The sequence below is a fragment of the Megalops cyprinoides genome, chromosome 14, assembly GCF_013368585.1.
Source record: "Megalops cyprinoides isolate fMegCyp1 chromosome 14, fMegCyp1.pri, whole genome shotgun sequence".
NCBI lineage: Eukaryota > Metazoa > Chordata > Actinopteri > Elopiformes > Megalopidae > Megalops > Megalops cyprinoides.
This window is the reverse complement of record NC_050596.1, coordinates 29,907,829-29,927,328: the sequence shown is the minus strand read 5'-3', so window position 1 is coordinate 29,927,328 and position 19,500 is coordinate 29,907,829. Positions and strand designations below refer to the sequence as shown.

At 44.5% G+C, this 19,500-nt stretch overlaps 2 protein-coding genes across 3 annotated transcripts in view; one reads left to right on the top strand and one right to left on the bottom strand.

The window, feature by feature from the left end:
* Positions 1-12,470, top strand: part of LOC118788926 (integrin alpha-V-like) — a 28,967-nt gene extending 16,497 nt beyond the window's left edge. Inside the window, exons 16-30 of the mRNA XM_036545140.1 lie at positions 1,402-1,457; positions 2,535-2,689; positions 3,632-3,769; positions 4,271-4,338; positions 4,459-4,606; positions 5,904-5,996; positions 6,634-6,713; positions 7,441-7,521; positions 8,023-8,128; positions 8,244-8,402; positions 8,800-8,925; positions 10,380-10,493; positions 10,583-10,690; positions 11,490-11,609; positions 11,819-12,470. Of these exons, the coding sequence (XP_036401033.1) occupies positions 1,402-1,457; positions 2,535-2,689; positions 3,632-3,769; positions 4,271-4,338; positions 4,459-4,606; positions 5,904-5,996; positions 6,634-6,713; positions 7,441-7,521; positions 8,023-8,128; positions 8,244-8,402; positions 8,800-8,925; positions 10,380-10,493; positions 10,583-10,690; positions 11,490-11,609; positions 11,819-11,914 (1,648 nt within the window). The 3' untranslated portion in view covers positions 11,915-12,470. The remainder of the gene's footprint in view (positions 1-1,401; positions 1,458-2,534; positions 2,690-3,631; positions 3,770-4,270; positions 4,339-4,458; positions 4,607-5,903; positions 5,997-6,633; positions 6,714-7,440; positions 7,522-8,022; positions 8,129-8,243; positions 8,403-8,799; positions 8,926-10,379; positions 10,494-10,582; positions 10,691-11,489; positions 11,610-11,818) is intronic.
* A 2,852-nt stretch (positions 12,471-15,322) lies between these two features.
* phospho2 (phosphatase, orphan 2) lies at positions 15,323-19,150 on the bottom strand. Of its 2 annotated transcripts, none has more exons than XM_036544674.1 (2): positions 18,581-19,150; positions 15,323-18,443 (listed from the first exon to the last, which is right to left on the bottom strand). In XM_036544674.1, the coding sequence occupies exons 1-2, from the start codon at positions 18,688-18,690 to the stop codon at positions 17,690-17,692; spliced, it is 864 nt and encodes a 287-aa protein (XP_036400567.1). In that variant the 5' UTR covers positions 18,691-19,150; the 3' UTR covers positions 15,323-17,689. The 2 variants fall into 2 exon arrangements, with proteins under 2 accessions (XP_036400567.1, XP_036400568.1); XM_036544675.1 differs by having other exon boundaries at positions 18,661-19,150.
* Positions 19,151-19,500: the final 350 nt, after the last annotated feature.

The window sequence follows — 19,500 nt, the reverse complement described above, 5'->3', positions numbered from 1 at the left end:
TCAACATGTGTGTTTGCCCTTGCCTGGCCAGGACAGACGAGCCCTCTCTGCTCGGGACACCCCTCTCCCTCTCTCTCTCTTTTGCTCCCTTTCTCTCTCTCCCACTTTCTCTCCCTCTCTCTGTTGTTCTCTCCCTCTCTCTCTCTCTCTCTCTCTCTCTCTCTCTCTGTGTGCTGAAAAATCAATATGTATGTCTGCCCCCGCCCAGACAGACGAGCCTTCTCCGCTCGGGACACCCCCCCCCCCCCCCCCCCCTCTGTGACTGAGGGCCTCTGTTTGCTCTCTGCCGCGCTGTAGAGGTGGAGGCGCTGTGCCATTACTCTCCCTGTGACAGCATCCGGAGCCACCCTTGGTTCAAATAACATAAAGGACGGGGACACAGGGGCATCTGCCCTCCGTTTGCGGTGCCCCCCCCCCCCCCCCAAGCACCACCCAGTTAAACGCCTTGGGACACAGTTTGCAGGTGGTTTAAAGGTGGTTTAGTGGAAAGACCGCCGGAGCGATTCGGGTTTCGTCAGCCTGTCAGTTACAATAAAGAGAAGGTGCCCGTGTGCAAAGGTCTCCACAGTGTGATGTTTGCACAAGATAAGAAATGTTTTCCTCAAGATCCCAGATACTGCTACTTCTATATGTACTTATACCAGCTCCACAGAGGAGGTGAGCTGCTTCCAGAAGCAAGTGCATTATGGGGCTGCACGGACTTAACCATAGTACTGTTATGATTTATGTATAATAACCAGGCAAGTAAAATTCTGCATGACAGTTTGGCATGTCTTTGATATCATGATCGCTGTAGGTTGGTGCAGTGCAAATTTGCCTGATGACTTGAGGTATTTAAAGTGAAAGAAGCAACCGGGTCCCATAGGTCTGAATCAGCTTAGTCATTAACTACAAGCAACAGAGGCCATTCATATAGGACTGACTTATTTACAACAGGGTAAACACAGAGCCTCATCAGACTGTGCTTTTCAGAGTGTTGACCTTGGTGCTTTATTTATGGGAACAGGCTGTGATCACAGGGACTTTTCCAGTATTGTCCAGGTGCTCAGGAAATGAGCAGGTGTCTGGGATTCAAAGTTAATCTCCTTCACATGGCTGTGGCCATGTTTTTAAATCATGTCTGTATAGGTATATGATTAAACCAAGCAAGCCTCTCATGTGCATCTCTGTCTACGCTCGGCAGTGTAGCATAGTGGTAAGGAGCAGAGCTCGTAACCGAAAGGTTGCTGGTTCGATTCCCCACCAGGGCACTGCTTGTTTGTCTTTGGTCAAGGTACTTAACCCCAAAATTGCCTCAGCTTTATAAATGGATAATATGTGAAAACTGTAAGCTATGTAAGTCACACTGGATAAGAGCGTCTGTTAAATGACTATAATGTAACCTCTCTTCCCTCCCTGCAGCTTTAAAGTGAAATACTGCCTACAGGCCCGAGGAAAAGGAAGCCCTTCCTCACTGCGTAAGTGCTGATTGCTTTCAGCTTTGCCTTCAGTACACTTCTCAGCTTTGCTTTCAATGCACTTTTCAGCTTGATCAGTTTGGAGGAACTCGCAAATGTCCTTTCTCAAAAAGACTAAATGTGGTTTTGTGTTTTTTTTTTTTTTCTTTTTTTATTCTTTTAAAAAATGGATTAATTAGTACCACAGGAAAAACACACACTTTGGCTTATTGGGCTTCATCAGACATTACCTAGAAACCAAAATGTCCATTTTTTGACAGTTCTGACAGTTTTCTTGCTGTCCCCCAAGGTCGGCTTGCACCATGTGGGCATGCTCCCTGTCCCTCCGACCACCATAGTCACACTTCCTTAATCCTGTCTTAAACGTGTAAACGAGTAAAAGTGTCACGTGTAAAGTGGTCTGTCACCCAGTGAGTGGAGGCGCCCGGTGCTGTTTTATCCAATGGCAGAGCAGAATGGCTGGGGGGGGATTCTGTGCCGGGCGAGGGAGGCATGCTGTGCGCTACGGTGGCGGTAAAAACAGAGCATCCGGCTCTTATGTGGCGCCATGTTGAGAGCATAATGGCTCCCAGACACAGGTTCTGTGCTTAAAAGACCACAGACGGAGCATCTTATTAATTATTTGTGCAAGACTTGCTGTGAGCAGCCCTTTGAACTTTCTCTCCTGCGCCCCTTACTGAGGGCTACTGTACGAGGGGCCCAGAAAAAAAGACTTGACTTTAACGTTGAAATACAGGGTGCTGGTTTGGATTGTCTATGTTTAACTGTAATGGTGCATTTGAACATGTCAAAGAATGACTTATTTGTTTGTTTGCTTGTGTGTGTTGGGTGTGTGTTGTGTGTGCCTATATTGTCTTTCTGTTTGTTTGCATATAAGTGTGTGTTTCTGTGTTTTGTATGTCTGTGTGAACTTGTACTATGTCTGTTTGCCTTGTTTGCCAGACAGGGTCCTTAGCCATTGGACTGACCCTAACCTGTGTTTATCTGCTATATACAGGTGGCCTTTACAGGTAAGGCTAATGCATTGTCAGCACTCTGACCGAAGCAAAGTCTCACAGGTGTCCCTCCCTTTCCCAGTCTTCCAGGTGGAGCTGGTGCTGGACAGACTCAAACACAAGGGGGCGATAAAGAGAGTGCTGTTCCTACACAGCAGGATGTCCCAGTACTCCAAGAACATGACGGTGACCAACAGCAAAGGGCCGGCATGCGAGGAGCTGGAGGCCTTCCTGATAGTGAGTTACACTGACAAACGCACTACGTCAACACGTCATTACAGATGATGCTCCGACCAATGAAAAAAGCAGATAGGGCAGCTCAGCGGTTAAGGCATTCACTTTGAGGACATGTTTTATTAAATGGTGAAATTATACATTTTGACCATGGAGGATGACTTCACTGAGACCTCCGTGGTCCAAAAATTGTTTGATCAGTTTCAAAAAATTTTCAGTTTCGGATATTACAGTAGTGTGCGTGCATATTAATTTATGTTGTGAATACAGCTGTCCCCTCTTTTTGGGTTAAAAGGCAGAAAGAGAAGGTCTGTGGGGAATGAGAGGGAGACAAAGTGGTTCAATCTGCTGAGCATTTTCTAAATCCGCTTTGTAAGGGCCGATTATGAGGAGCCGATTATGAGGAGTATCACTCCCTGCTGTTATTCAGTTTATGGTACTTACTTACTTTTTCCAGTAAACTTAAAATGAATGTCAAGCCCTAATTAGATTAATACAGAACAGCCCTGGGGGCTTTTTAAAGCATGAAAAGGGTGTTGAATACTGAAAAACCTACATGATGAATGATATGTGTGTGATATTCTTCAGTTAGAACATGTATTAAGTGTCATAGAGATAGATTTAACTCATTCTGCATTAGGAGCTTGTTTTTAGTTACATCAACAGCTTTTAGCTTCTTCTTCTCTGGTAACAGCAGGTGTTGTGCCTTCTTCTGACATGCTGTAATTACATCTGGTTACATAATTACATGCACCTCATCGTCACTGATGGACCACTGCCCCTGTTATTATAGTTTGTGGTTGAGTGGATGTTTTTGTAGCGCAGGGCTTTGAGATGTGCAGATAGGCCGGCTCTAGGCTATAAACGGAGTCCTGGTCTGCATTGAGTGGCAGTTTGGGTGCCCCTCCCATGTCTTAGCTCATGCCGTGGCGCTCTCTCCTGCAGGACGACTCAGAGTTCAGGGATAAGATCACGCCCATCACCATCTTCATGGAGTACAGCCTGGACTACAAAAAGGCTGCAGACAACACCGGCCTCCTGCCCATCCTGGATCAGTTCACACCCGCCAACGTGTCCAAGCAGGTATCGGTCCCACCCTCAAAGCCCCCCCCAACCCCAGCCTCCCCCCCGGATTCCCCCACGTTATTCCCGGATTGTCCCAGTTCTTTCTGGGTGCAGGAAAAACACAAACAGCTGTGATTTGTGCCTGAGGCTTTGTGCTAGCATGCGGTGTGGGTCCGTAGGGGATGGGCGTGTCTGTCTGTCTGGAAGAGTTACAACATGATGAGCTGAGAGAGGAAAGGAAACACGCACGCACTCATGCTAAATGCACTGCTGAATCACTGCTCCATTATGGTTATCCAGTGAAGCAAGAACAGAGGGATTTGGTTGGTCAAGTTTACTGCATAGAATGAATCCGTAGAAAACTCTCTTCAAATCAGCTGAAACAAGCAAACATACACTACATGCAAAACGAGCAAAAAAACTCAGATAGGGTTTGTGTGACAGCGCAGGGTGAGTATGAGTTGTGGGCAACACCTGAAAGACTGGGCGTAAAGGCTCTGTCGGGGTTTTTTTTTGCAGGCACACATCTTGCTGGACTGTGGGGATGACAACATCTGTAAGCCCGACCTGAGGCTGTCGGTGGTGAGGTGAGTGGTACGCTCCTCAGAACTCTCACTTCTCCCCCACCATTGCCGTCCATTGGTACAGTCCAGGAGGGTGGAGGCTCGGACTGTGACCTCTCCCGCTCTCTGTCACCCTTACGCCAGCGACCAGAGGCAGATCTACATCGGCGACGACAACCCGCTGACGCTGGAGGTGACGGCGGAGAACAGCGGGGAGGGCGCGTACGAGGCGGAGCTCTACGTCACTCTGCCCCCGCAGGCAGACTTCATCGGGGTGGTGCGCAACAGCGAGGTGAGAACCCCACCCCCCCCCTCCCACACACATAAACATGGTACAGTCCTTCCTATGGACCAATCAGCTCTCAACACTGCGGCTTTCTTTGGAAAGAGTATTTAAGGAAAAACCTTCTACTGTCATTCTGGAAAATTCAAATTATGTCATTTTGATGGTGAATCATGGGCATTTTTTCCATGCTGTTCATGAAGAAAGCACATATTTAATCTGTATCTAAATCCTCCTAAGCAGGAAGTGGCTGCTTTGGATCTACCTGAACAAAATGCTTGGTTGTACTTTTCGAACAGAATAATCCTAAGATTAGAGATGCAGTTGCAGTGTGGCTCTGCAATCTGGCGGTTGGAATAAATTGGGTGGTTTGGAAAATGCTGCCAAATTTCTTGGAAAGTTTTACCTGGTGATTAGGAAACTACTTAAGTCATGATGTTCAGATGATTTACTGTCTGTAACTATAGACCTCAGAACACCCAGGCACATACTGCTAAGTTAACATCATATATATGTATAATATAACCATAATGGAGGTGTGATTAACTAAGACAAATTAATGTGTTACTTGCTGTTTTTAATCAAGTTAAGTGAGCTTGAAACCATGGAATGTATCCAAAGATGAAAAAACAAGTGTTGTTCAGACACCATGATTACATTAGTGCATCACCTTATCAGTGCCTTTTCACCATCTAGTGCTACAATACAGGTACTGTCATTAATTTGGGGGAGCCAGTCGGTCAGTCTATCAGTGAGTGAGGTACTGTGTTGCAGCTCTGGGCTATTTAAGCGGTATAATGCACTTCAGGAGAAGAAACTGTGGCTTAATCTGCCTAATTTGGCATTTTTGCTATGAAAGACTAGGGCAAAATGTAACATTTCTCTGTAGTTTAAGTACTACTACTTTAACTTCAGCAAGTATTTCTGTCTGATAATGAAAACCAATATGATACACTATTAACACTTGGATCCCTATCAGAGGGTGACATTGTTAAACTATGGAAAATGACAGCAGCAAACTTTGTCATGCTTACACATTGACCCTGGTAAGTACATTCTTGTTTTTGTTTTTAAGCGTGTTCTCTTTGGGGGCGTGAATTGCAGTTCAGAAATTCTGGAAATTTTGTGGTATTTTCAGCGTAGCGTTTGCCCGAAATCAACCATGCAGATTCATGACTTGCGGGGACATGTTTGAGGTGTTCTTGTTTTGTGGATAACTGTCTTAGCAGTAGTATTTAGCCTGTTGCCATGACGCCGGATGAATTTTGCCCTAGTTGACGTCTCGTCTGTCCGCCGTCTCTCTCAGACTTTTTCCAGACTTTCGTGTGCCTACAAAAGGGAGAACCAGACGCGGGTCGTGGTCTGTGACCTGGGGAACCCCATGAAAGGAGGAACAAAGGTGAGAATGACCTTTGACCTCCTTTACCTGAGCACTTGCAGAGTTAAGGACACGCACCTACTGCCTCACGATTTACACGGCTGCATGTTTTCAGGACTCTGAACTTGTGTGTATGGAGGGTTTCAGATTACCTGAAACAGGGCACTATTGTTGTTTTGGGGCATTGTGCAATTCCCAGGAATATGATTCCAAATGATAGAAACAGATTGTAGATTCCTGTATGTATATTCTAGAAAGGATTAGAGAGGGTAGTAGCTGGTTAAGAGACCAAGGAAGGACTGAGCGAGGCAAACCTCACTGATGCAGACCGTGGGCTAGAGAGTAGGGCTTTCTGAACCCCAAAATGGGTGGAGCCATAGTGCATGACCGGTCAATAACTGAGCTGAACCAATCGTAGTGTGGCACTGTGGAGAATAACGTATTCATTGGTTCAAACAAGTCAGTAGTTGACAGTAGTTGTTACTTCCACCTATTATGGTGTTTATGACACCTTGTTCTCTAATGAGTGCTGTAAAGCCTCGGTGCTGCAGGTGACAAGCTAACACTGGCCAACTCTGTGATGACCAAATCTGTTCCTGTCGGCGTGCCCACTTCCTTTGTACCAGAGAGCCGTCTCATCTCTCTTCCTCTTTTTCAGCTGCTGGCTGGGCTGCGCTTCAGCGTGCACCAGCTGTCAGAACAGGATACCTCCGTCAAGTTCGACCTGCAGATCCAAAGGTACCGGAAGGGCGTAACAGGAAGTGAACCGTGTGAATAGCTGAGATGTCTGGCTCGTGGGACATGTCAGTTGTAAATTCCGCATGAAATAAAACATGTTGCCCAGTTCTGCTGCTGCTGGGCTGTCACTGTCATCTATAAATACCCTCCTGCAGAAATTTGACCTCCAAACCTCTCTACAAACCTCAGGCCTCTACTGGCCTGAATATCAGTACGAGAGAGCTGGTGGTGCAGATTTCTGAGTCTTTGTAACAGTTGGCTCGACACGCCCAGGGTCATACTGGCACATCTGTATTCTTCCCCCCCCTGGCCGAACTCCTTTTCACAAAGAGACAGTAATTACAGTCCAGCTGAGATTTCTCTGTGAAACAGAGCATTCTTCACCAGCATCTGATAATTCACACCCTCATTGAACTGAATCTTTTTTCTGCACCTCAAAATATCACTTCAAGTTGATCATTCACTTATATATTATTGTCTGAAATCGGTTTAGATGTAATTTATTCCTTTGTGCTTAAGCATGAGGACTTAGCAGTGCTGTATAGTCTGTGGGAATTGTGTTAGTCTTTGGCATCCTTTCAAACTAAAAGTTAGTTGTGAAACAACAGCACCACCATCTGTTTGTGTTAAGCATAACCTTACACTGTAAAGCATTTTTCTTTCCTCAGATTTATCTGGCTGTTGAACGTCTTGTGTAAAATCTCTCCGTGTTCTTATTGTCTTGCAGTTCCAACCAGTTTAACAACACGAGCAATTTGGTGTCCAGCATCACGAAGCTTGCAGTTTTAGCCAAGGTGGAAATTCGAGGGTATGTGACCACATGGCGTAGAGCTTTGCTGTTTTCCTCTCTACCCCTCTGCATCTTACACAGTGTCACACACTTCATAAGAGGGCTTACAGTCTTTGATTTCACAATAATTGTAGGTTTATACCAATCCAGTGGCTAGTAACACCAAGAGGAAGTACATTCTCTTACCATTGCATCTGACTTAACGCCGTGGTTTATTTACACCTTTCGAATAAGTGTGTCATAACCTGCTGTCTTTGTCACACCTGGGTGTAATATCCTGTCTTCTCAATGGTAAAAATGAGTTATTGCGATTGTATAGCAGATTGGGAGAGCTTTTCTGGCCTCAAACGCTTAGTCAGAAGTTAATGTCTGCAAACAGCCATTTGGCATAACCAGTCCCCTTGTCTTTAAAGTGCCCCCACCCCAAAACACACTCTGGACTTCATGTTATGTTGTACTTGTAAATGACCCTTATCTCCCTCCTGTCTCCACCCTGTCTCCCTCCTGTCTCCACTGCAGTGCTTCCACCCCAGACCAAGTGTTTATCCCCATCCCAAACTGGATGCCCAAAGAGATCCCTGTTGTGGAGGATGACATCGGCCCCCTGGTTCAGCACATCTACGAGGTCAGAAGTGAGCGCCGCTCACTTACTGAGGCCATTACAAATCAGCAAAGTGGTTGCTGACCTATTCAAAGATTTCTTTAATTAATGACTGTTGCTTTTTTTTTTTTACCCCCAGCTCCGCAATAACGGGCCGAGCACATTCAGCAAGGCCGTGATGGACATCGAGTGGCCATACAAGTTCAACAACGGCTCCCTCCTCTACATCACCCAGTACGAGGTGGACGGGCCCATGAACTGCAGCACAGACATGGAGATCAACCCCCTCAACGTCTCGGTGGGTTCTCCCCGCGTTCGCCCTGCATTCCTCCTGTGTTCTCTTCATGTTCTCCCCACTTTCCTTCTATGTTCTCCATGTGTTCTCAGTACAGTCTCCCCATGTTCTACCCATGTTCTATGTTCTACCCATGTTCTATGTTCTACCCATGTTCTATGTTCTACCCATGTTCTGTGTTCTACCCATGTTCTATGTTCTACCCATGTTCTGTGTTCTACCCATTTTCTATGTTCTACCCATGTTCTGTGTTCTCCTTCTGTTCTCCACACATTCTCCCCATGTTCTCTCTGCATTCTGTCCCACGCCTCTGTACAGAGTCACATTCTATCAGATCAGTTGAACTGAGAAGTAAATACAGGTCAGCTTGATGGTTTACGCCACGCTGCCGTTTTCCCAGAATCCCAAGGCGGGCGGGAGGAACACCACAACGCAGAGCGGGGACCGGAACGAGGGCGGACCGCGCAGCCACGTACACCGCCGAGACCTGGAGGGGAAGCAGATGGAGGGGGACCTGGAGATCCTGGTACTGTCACTGTGACTGACGGACACACGCCTCTCACATCGGCTCCACCCACACCAGGTTCCACCCAGACAGGGCTTACCTTCCAATAGGGTTTCTTACGCAGTCTTCACCTCTGAAACACCAGGCTCAGAACTTCAGACTAGAATATGGCATTGTTTGTAAAGACCAGATCCAACAGAATACAAAGGTTTCTGGGTTTATTAAGCGACAGAGACAGACTTTTACTTCGCACCCGGTCACGGGAACATCATCATGGTGTTTTCAAGGTTCCCAACACGTTCAAATGGCAACACAGCTGGGTTCTGTCTTATACAGTTATGGCAAATCCCCCCTGGGGTGTGAGACAACGGCTCCTGCCCTGACTGCAGGCCATGGAGAGGTAGCGCCATTGTTACGCTAAACACCTCTGTCCTCTCTAGTATGCAGTTTACGCAGAGGTGTGAATCATCAGGAGCAGGAACGTCATGCTAAAAGTGCAGGATGTTATCTGTGGGTGTTCTGCTTCCCCCACAAAATGAAATTCTTTTTAATAGCTTGTCAGGAGCATGTCAGGAGGATGTGAAGGCTGAATTTTCAGAATTGGCACCAAACATAAACTAAATGTTGGGTTACAGCGTGCTTTAAATAAGTGACATTTTCCGACAGCAAGGGCTGGATCTCTCAGTCTTTCCATTTAATAATCCCCGCTTAGCTGGCTAAATGCTTCCTTCCTGCTGTAACTCGGGTGATGTGTGGTGATTCTGGTGCACAGTGGCTGCCGAGCATCACTCGGGTGGAGACTGAGGTGGAGGTTATTTGCTCCCCTTTCACTGTAAAATACTTTGAGATTCAGTCCATTATTAATACATTTACATTTATTTATTTAGCAGACGCTTTTATCCAAAGCGACTTACAAAAGTGCATACAGTAAGTACAGCGACAGTACGGGGACAGGATGTGTACAGTTCCACAATGAGACAGTTCTCAGCTGACAGCAAGGTCTGTTTGAGGACACAGTACTATCAGATTTGTACAATTACAGCCTATAGGGCAACTAATATGATACACTTTCAAACGGCAAACTTCAACAACTTCAAACGGCACAATGAGCGTCAGGGTAAAGGCGGCAACAAGAGACAAAATTTAAAAGCACAATTTAAAAAGCACAGCGATTACGACAGCACTGATGGGTGGGGTGGGGGGGTATTATAATAGTATTAGTACATTATATTACATTTGTTTAGCAGACGCTCTTATGCTTCGATGTGAACAATGTTATTCATTCATACGACTGTACATTTACCAAGACAAATTGGGTTAAGTACCTACCCAAGTACCAACCCACTGGCTTTCAGCGGAAATGAGGCTGAAGTTTTAACCTGCAAAAGGAGTGGCTCCGATGTTTCTGTCTCACCTGTGGCACATGCCACTCACTTGATCATTTATTCTGTGTGTGTGTATGTGTGTGTTTCCAGGACTGCGCCAAAGCTGAGTGCCTCAAGATCAAGTGTCAGGTGGGACGCCTGGAGAGGGGCAAGATTGCCATCCTGTACATCCGATCCCGCCTGGGCGTGGCTACCTTCCTCCAGGTGAGGCCCCTCCCCCTTCTTCCATCTCCCAGTCTGTCCGCGTAGCCCCTCCTCCTGCACTGTGATTGACATCTCTCTCTCAACCCCAGGCCAACAGCCAGAACCACTCGTACATAGTGAGGTCCACCGCCTCCTTCAGCGTCATAGAAATGCCCTATAAAAGCCTGGTGTCTGAGCTTCCCTCCAACTCCACAGTGGTGAGTGTGTGCTCTCAGAAACTGCAGAAACTGGGGCAGTGGAAGTAGGATTTGGACTTTCAGCCAGGCACGGTTCCGCTTTCACTTCACCTATTCGCCAGCAGGCGCCTGTGTGAAAAGGAAGGGGATGCTCTCCGGTCTCGAGTTCAGAGTTCAGACCGGGAAAAGTTTGTTCAGTACAACCAAGCAGTTGCAAAAAAGTGCAGTTCACAGCAGAGTGCAGTTCACAGCAGAGCTTCACACGAGACGGTCTCTAATTGAACAGTGAGACCGTGGAGAGCATTCCTGAGGCCTTTCTTTGTATAGGCAGAAAGAGAGAAATGGGTTTTCTTGAGCGCATCTAGAAACACCTGTGTGTTTGGTGTGTCTGTGTCTGTGTGCCTGTGAACATGTGTCTGTCTGTAACAGTGGAAGGGGGAGGTGTGGCTCTCTGGAGTTCACACAGGATGCTGCTCTATTCATCTGGCCAGTTGGTGTCATACACAGGTTTGGCCCCTGGGGGCTGGGGAATTTCTGCCTGTCTGGATAATAAAGCTAGGCTAGAGACTCTCCTGGGTCTGTCATACCTTACACAGAGCACAGAGAATGTGCATAGCTCACATTTCATACGCTTATACAGCTTTATATTTACAGAAGCAATCTGAGATAAGTGCCTCACTCAAGGGCACAATGGAACGTGTGCTCGTTGGGCCAGTCTTGTGGTGTCTTCCCACTGTGCCACACTTCAGCCCCTAACATCTGAACCTTGAATCATGAGCTGTGAGTGACTCCGGCCCCTCCCCTCGTTCTCCCGCCCCAGGTCAACACGGCCGTGATCTGGAACGCGGACACCAAGCAGCCGGTCCCGGGGTGGGTGATCGCCCTGGCCGTCCTGGCAGGGCTCCTCCTCCTGGCCCTGCTCATCTTCATCATGTACAAGGTGAGCGCTCTCCTGCTCGCACCCTTTCCACTGTCAGCGTTGCTGCCTACGCCCTGCTCCGCCCCGCTCCGCCCGCCCCGCCCAAAGGAGCGCTTTACACTACAAAAACAAAACCAGTTGATTACATTGTTGCAATTATTTCCCTAGTATAGGTGAAGGTTCACCCCTCATGCTGGCACTCTAACAGTTTCTGTCCCTCCCTTTCCTAGCTGGGCTTCTTCAACCGAGTGCGCCCCCCTCAGGACAGTACAGAGAAAGAGCAGCTCCAGCCACAGGAGAATGGTGATGGTAACCCAGAGGCCTGAGACCCGAGGCTGGGGGGGGAGGGGGGAGGTTGGGGGCGGCGTAGGGCGAGGAGTAGCCAAACCATTTCAGTACCATGCCACAGGGGCGACGCCCACTTCCACCCCCCATCTCCCTGCATGAGGATGAACGATCAAGCCAACGCAAAAAGGCTCACCTACACCTTGTCGCTTTTAAACCCTGGAGTCAAAGACCAAGATGATGACCGAGAGATGGATTTCTAAAAAAAAAAGAGCTGGTGCAGTAAGCCAAATTCACACTTCCTTTGAACGATCTTGTGGCGTGTGAAACCATGTGGTACTGACCAAAGTGGCGATCAGAACTGAAAAATCGTGATCGAGCACTTCCACGTAATCCTCGTATGAGGTCACCGGCTCAGTGAGGACCCCTGTCCTCTGCTACCAGAGTCCTTCCTGCTGGCTTCTTCTATGCATCTTAGTGCACTGAAAATGTTTTATAGTTCTCTGTTACCAGTTAATTAATGCAAATACGAGAGGCACCAGCATAACAGGCTGCGTTCATGCGGCTAGTTGAATAAATACTGAAACGTCATAACATCAGTCTAATCTTATGACCGACTGATTTTTTTTTTTTGGTGTACCTTTTTTGAAATGGCTACTGCCAAGGGAAGGGGGTTTCAGGGCTTCATTTTTTTGCCGTGGGAGGTATTGTATAGACAGATTTACTGTATATAAAATGATGAAATGCTTCAGTAACTTAAATATGGTCTCATTGATTTCAGACACAATGCATGGCATAACTTTCATGTAGGATCGTCAGTTTCAGTGGTTTAATTCCTGGCGAAACCAACAATTGATGACTTTGAGTTTTTAGGGTCACCCTTTCTAAGGTCACTCCATTAATGTTGTCTTTATACAGTATCCCAAATGTTCCTTTAGCACAAACTAACTCCTGTGTACTATATTTAAGCGTACGAATTGTAAATAAGGCTGATACTCTCACATGGATAGATAAGAACACCATTCACTAGATTTTGCTTCGTAAAACATCAGTTCAGTCCTAAAATATACACATTTTACCTTTCTCACATGCCTTTGGGATAACCTTTGTGAAGGTTTGCACATTAAAATGAGAGAGGAGTCTAATGGAGGGTTGATTAATTGTTTTACTGAGCATTTTCTAATCAGCTGTCTCCCTCTCAAAACAGCACAAATTTACAGTGTATGCACTAAGAAGTTTATTTTTGCCACGTTTGTAAAAAAAAAAAAAATGAATAAATGAATAAAAAAAGAAAGGAAAAAAGCAAAGCGAACTTAATATAACATTCAGAGCATTTTTGGATAGCTAAATCAAAGAGCATTATTTTTGGTACGCAAAATAAACAGTCTTCCTCATGTCAAGATTACAGTGACTCCTTGCCTATTACTCTGAGCTGTTTGAGGCTGCAGTGCTTTCTCTCACTGGCCTTTTCACATAGTGTTTATTACATATCCACCATATGCATTTAGCTTAAGACCAGCTACTAAAGGTTGAACAGGAAATAACCATTTCAACCAAAGACTGAGAAAAATGGTTTTGAGATTTCATTTGTTTCTAGCAACAAATTTAATCTTATTTGCTGTTTAAAATGAATAATTGTGCCAAAAGGACTTTAAATGTTAATTGCTACTTTCTAATAATTATGCATTTTTTATTAAGTGCAGTCTAAAGTAAAAAAAAGGCATTTTATACTGTACTGAAAGAAAAAATTGGAAAAGCACAGCAGTATTTAAATATGTGCTGTTTTGTATTTAAATAAAATTTTGCAATGCAGTGAATCAGCATAGGTCTGCACAAAATGATCAAATGTATAGTTCCAATTTAGGATTCATCTAACTATAAAGCATTATTGAAATTTGATATTTCATTGGTGGCTGCATAATTTAACCAGAATAGTATTTTCTTGAGATATATGCAAATGAAATGTATTCTGTCTTATTGGTTGTGCACCATCTGGTGGCAGAATGATGACCAGCTTCTGTGTGATCCTTTAATCAATAACATATTTCTTATTGCTGTGTAAAGCAAATTTTCCAGGAAGTAATATAACAATATACAAAATGGGCCAGTCTGTCATCTGGATATGGAAGTATGACAGCAAAAAAAATATATATTGTCTTCCATTTTGAATCACGTTGTCTTTCATTTGCTGGTATTGGACTAGCAAAGTGTTCTGCTATTGACACATCTGAATTAATGTGCGTGAGTATGTGTGAGGTTTTAGTTTTTCATATCCAGTAACCATTACACAGCATCTTGATGCTTCTTGGCCAGCTTGTTCCCTGGTGTTTGTTTCCAGATGCCAGTATTTAAATATATTTAGTATCCTTGAATCTTCCAATGCAAATTAATTACTTTGTTACTGGCTTTGTGTGTGTATATATGCTCTTGGGATGTAAAAAAGGATTGAGAATATACTTGTCACCCATATTGGGTAAACAGATTGGCATTGGGTTTGTGTTCAGTTTTCTTTTAAAATAGTAGGGGATATTAGGCTGCATACTACAAAGTGGTAGAATTTTGAAGAGGTGGGAATTTTGCATCTCAACAGGTTTACCCATGGCTTTTAAAGCAAAGCAATAAATAATACAGAATAGCAGCTTTTTCTTTTCAGTTCATTAGTTTGCTTATTCACTCCCATGCAATGTTTTTGTAAAATCTGAAGTTTCATTCAATGCTTTCACTAAGGCAGTTGTACTTTACAAACCGCAGATTTAACAGCTGTGTGTTTGGGTTTCACCTGCACACCGTTATTAAGAATATTATTTAAATATTAAGAATATTTTTTTGAACGTGAGTTCAGAGCACCACAAGGTAGAAACTTATTTTGCGTGTCTTTTGATCAGGTGTACAGCCTCACTTTGCATCATGAAACTTCAAAGCTGAGCAAAAATATTGCAAATCGCAGTACCTGACTGAGCCTGGAAGCACATACTGCATTTCTGTTGGTGTTTTCTCTGTTTCTCTTTCTGGAATCTTGGTAGCATTTATTTCAATGTTCACTCCAATGTTTCCTCTAGAAAATCACATTCTTCCTTTATTGTCTAAGCATGTGTTTTAGCAATCATTTGTTGGCAAAGGTGATCTTCAAGTGACTTCAGATTTCATCTGAGAAATAGGTATGCTTAGTATGTTGTGTTCACTCTCATGACTGAAATAAAGGGGCGTTTGAATTCAGTGGTATGTCCTGCTTTGTACTGACCTCTAACAAATCAGATCACTTAGCTATTCTTTCAGTTTTAGTATTTAGAATAAGGATGCTTCCTTAAAATCAACATTTTAACACTGATTCAGTGAGCTTAATGGCAGTCTCAAAAAAAGAGAAAATCAACAGTTTATTAATGCACTGACTTCAGTGTTCATTTATTCAGATTTAATTTATTTCAGGGCTTTGTTTCAATTGACAGCTGCAGTTTAACAGGATAATGTTATTTATACTGTATATTCTCTCAACCGATGCATCTGTACTGGTAAGAACAATTGCCATAATCACTCTGTAATATAAGAATAATGCAATTCTTCATAATATGATGTTAATATGTGGATGCCCTGAGTTCAGCAACGTACATTTTACTGTGCAGCATAACTCCAGCACATCACTGAGAAGTGAGAATGCGAGAACACCACACAGAGTGCAGTGATGATTGCATGGTTTGTCTAAACATCCCTGGTTTGTAAAGACATTTTAAAATTGCAGCAAAAACTGCACAGAAGTCCACATCTGGGCCAAAGCAGTGTTGCTGCGCATACAGCCTGAACTTTTACACAGTTGGCAGTTTATTGGATGCAGTTGCTCTTCCAGTTTATGTATGTTACTCGACCACACTCTGGGACAACACAAAATGGTAAAATGCTTTATGCAAGGAAAAATCCCAAGACAAGTTGTGCTGTTTAAATTCAATTTAAATTAAAGCACAGGGGGGTGCTATGATGTGTCCCTGAGGCAGAGCCAAGAACAGTACATGTTAGCTAGCTACATCACTGTTTTTCATCCAAGTCACGGTTTAGCTTTCAGACATCAAACACTAAAAGAGCGTTCCATCACTGTTTGTCAAACAGGGTAAACGGAATACTCCACATCTTCCTAACGTATGTCACAACAGCCTAGCTGTTAGAGAGCAAGCACAAAATGTTCTCATCTTCTGTGCTGTGGTCACAGAACACACGGGGATGTTTTCTTCTAACTTGCTGCCCAAGGCCAATACAGCTATGGCTCATGTCCAAGTATGTTATTTCTGATTTCTGATTGAGTATGGCCCTCCATATTCTTTACTTCTAACAGTAGTTCAAGGGCAGCATTTGCATTTTGGACACTCTTGTCACTTTTCATCAGTTTTTATCAGTTAAGCAGAACTCGGTTCATTTCAGTTCATTCATCTCATCGCTTTCTTGTTTGCACTTACAATTTAAAAAACGGTCATTTGAGAGGTAATTGGAAACTTAGTCTAAGTGACATGAGTAAAGCCACTGACAAGATCATTACAACCAGAGCAATGAAATTTGGTCAGATTGTAAGTTACTACAGAATGCTGATAGTTGTATGTCAGCAAAACCTGCTGCATTCAGTCACACAGAATATCTGCCACTTTATTGCACATTTGGAAGGTTATCAGAGGGCAATTTCAGTCCTAGGTGGTAAATTTTATGGCCATCCTTCTCTGTGTGTTCACAACCTTCTGGACAATGTCCAACCCTCCGCACTTTTGTTTTGATCTGGAGACAACAACACGACTAGCTTTTAGTGAGAATCTGCCTGCTGGAAAAATCTGAAAGCTATCGGATTTCATAGGCCTACCTGTGCAGATGGGTGGTGTCCTTACCTGGGGGGGGGGCACATTTCTGGAAATCACATATCTATTGTTTCACTGTTAGCTTGTTAAACACTCTCCCAAACAAAAACACACAACTGAATCAGATTCAGTGACATGTCTATAATATGGCTGTGGCTTCTGCTGTTAAGGTCAATTGAAAGAGGACCGCGGCAAAACGCATCACCTTCCAAACTGTGCACAGCATATATTTCAGTGCAGCGTATTACTGGTGTACTGGTGTCAGCCAATCTGGTGAGTGTTCCAAACTCCCTGCCAGCAGAAAGTGCCCCCGATACATGAAGCCTTCAGTATGCTGTGTGTAGGTAACTGGCAAGTGTTAAACAGTATGAAAAGGAACCAAAAGCTGGGTCTTTCTCTTTCTTTTCTGTAACTCAATGCCTCCATTTTCCCCATTTATGCTGACCTGATCATGACGTTCCCAAGTTCAGGTAGATGTTATATCAACGTTTCCAGTGTGTGCACTCGTTCATAACCTTGTACATGTATGTAAAAAGAGGTAACCTTGTTGTTCATAGTTTCTGAAGTAAATACAACATTGTGGTGGGCAGGTCTTTTGATTCTGAAACTCATGCTTGCCCTAACCCAATGCATCATACATACAATATATATATATACACACTCCCTCTCTCAATGTATACAAACTTGCATAAAACATTTCATTTGAACTGTAGTAACACTGAAATGACATCTTATTCAACAGGAAAATCAGTACTTAGTGGTGAAATATTTAACGGGTGATATTTCATCCTATGACTAGAATTTTAATGAATATTAATTATAATTTACCGAGAGACTTTTGAGTTTACAATATTCTCTGTACACAAAAAGGCCTCGAGGCAGCTCCTCGGACCCTAACTTTAATTAGATAGAGAATTGTCTCCCTGATGTTCGACAGTTTGAAAAACAGTCCATTTTAACGGATGGTACTGTGGGCTACACAGTACATTAAGTCAGAAATGCGTTCATTTCATTTAGGATATCCGACCCGCTGGACCACACGACAACCCGCGGCCTCAGCCAACAATTGTCGTCGGCGGCGACCTTTGACAGCAGCCTTTCCAGCGTGTACCCTTTTCGGGGCATCACAAAATCCGCTTCTTTTAGACTTTTCACGGGACAAAGGTCGTTTCTTCCGTCACCAACATAGCAGACTCTCTGGTACTGAACGCCACCCTGTCGCTGGCTTTGAATGAAGTCGTCCAGCACTTTCCTCTTGCAGAGGTTGACGGGGCACTGCCCGCACTCGTGGGAATGGTGGCACCGGACTGACATGTAGCCCCGCTCATCAAACGCGGCGGGATTAGTAAAAACACAGTCGACCGCCGACTGTACGCCGGCCGCTCGGAGGATCCAATCGATGAAGAGGGTGTTGGAGTCGGAGATGATGATGCAGTCGACGCGGTTCTTGTTCTGAGAGATGAAGGTCAGCAGTTCAATCATCCCGTCGGTGAAGGGCACGGTTTCCATGACACTGCGAACAGTGTCCCGACTTACTGCTTGGTCTCCTATATAAGACATCACTCGTCCCATATACTCGGTCCATCGTCCCTTCTGGTACGAATTCGTCAGCCAGTCCGGCAAAGATTGCTCGGGCGTGCATTTTATTACCCAAGTGTCACTGTTATCGTCCACTAACGTGTGATCAAAATCAAACACAACAAGGGTCTTCATCCCGCACTGGAGACAGAGCCGTGAAAACCTGTGACCAAAAACAGAAAGCAAAAGCTATTCTTCCTGAAATGAAACAGCTTGCTAATTATAACTACAGTCTAGCTGTTATTAGCAAGCCGGCTGTTCAGTTCAAGCGCATTCTTTTCTGCTATACGACACACTCACCGGTTTCTCCAAGTGTCTACAGCAACCCGTTTAAAACAATGGAAAGTGGACACCGGGAAAAGCAAATTTATTCTGCTTACGTTACCCAATAAACCAATGGCGCTCAGCATTGGGCGACTCTCACGAGTTCAGACCAGAACCGGATGCTGGTAACACATTCCACGAAGAGTGACGTGCCGGATTTCTACTTTAAGGAAAGAGGGCGGTCCTTTCGCCGGTTACAAAAGCGGAACTTCTTAAACGTACAACTTCAACGTAAGCCGGAACTTATTAGTCGAGTCAGAAGGAAATACACCGTATGTAAGTCTCTCTGTTGGAGTATTTGGCCAGTAAGGCTAAATGTACATGCTTGTTTCGAGAAAAAAAATGCAACGTATCAGAGTCTCACTTTTTAATGATTCAAAGACATCTAATATGCATCGTATTACGAATGAATTTGCAAGCATATTTCATCCGATAGTATCTGAGTTAAAAGTTGGTCACTATTTTTAATAAAAAGAAGTTAACCAGTGTTTAGATGCAGATTAATTTATGAAAATTCTCATAAGGGATGTTAAGGGATAGTGAAGTGGGGGGTTAGGCTGCGTGGGTCGTTCAATTGCGTTGTGGAATCTGGTGTCTGTACTCCTTGTTACCCACAATGCACCTTTTCTAAAGCAGGGAATGCATTTTGTTTTTTGAACGATTTTGCTCGAAATTCTGTCGTCACTGGCAATTTTATCATGGTCATTGTGAAATCTTTGCGTCCTAAGCGAGAACTGGGTGGTCTTTACCAGAACAGTGTGACAAGGTCAAGGCCATCCGACTAACCTCCCCTGCATCCTCCGGAACCCACTACGACGCCCAAGACAAGTACGGCATGCCAGAATTTTTGTCGTCTGGCCGTACCGTGTAAACAGTACCAAGCATTGAATGCCAAG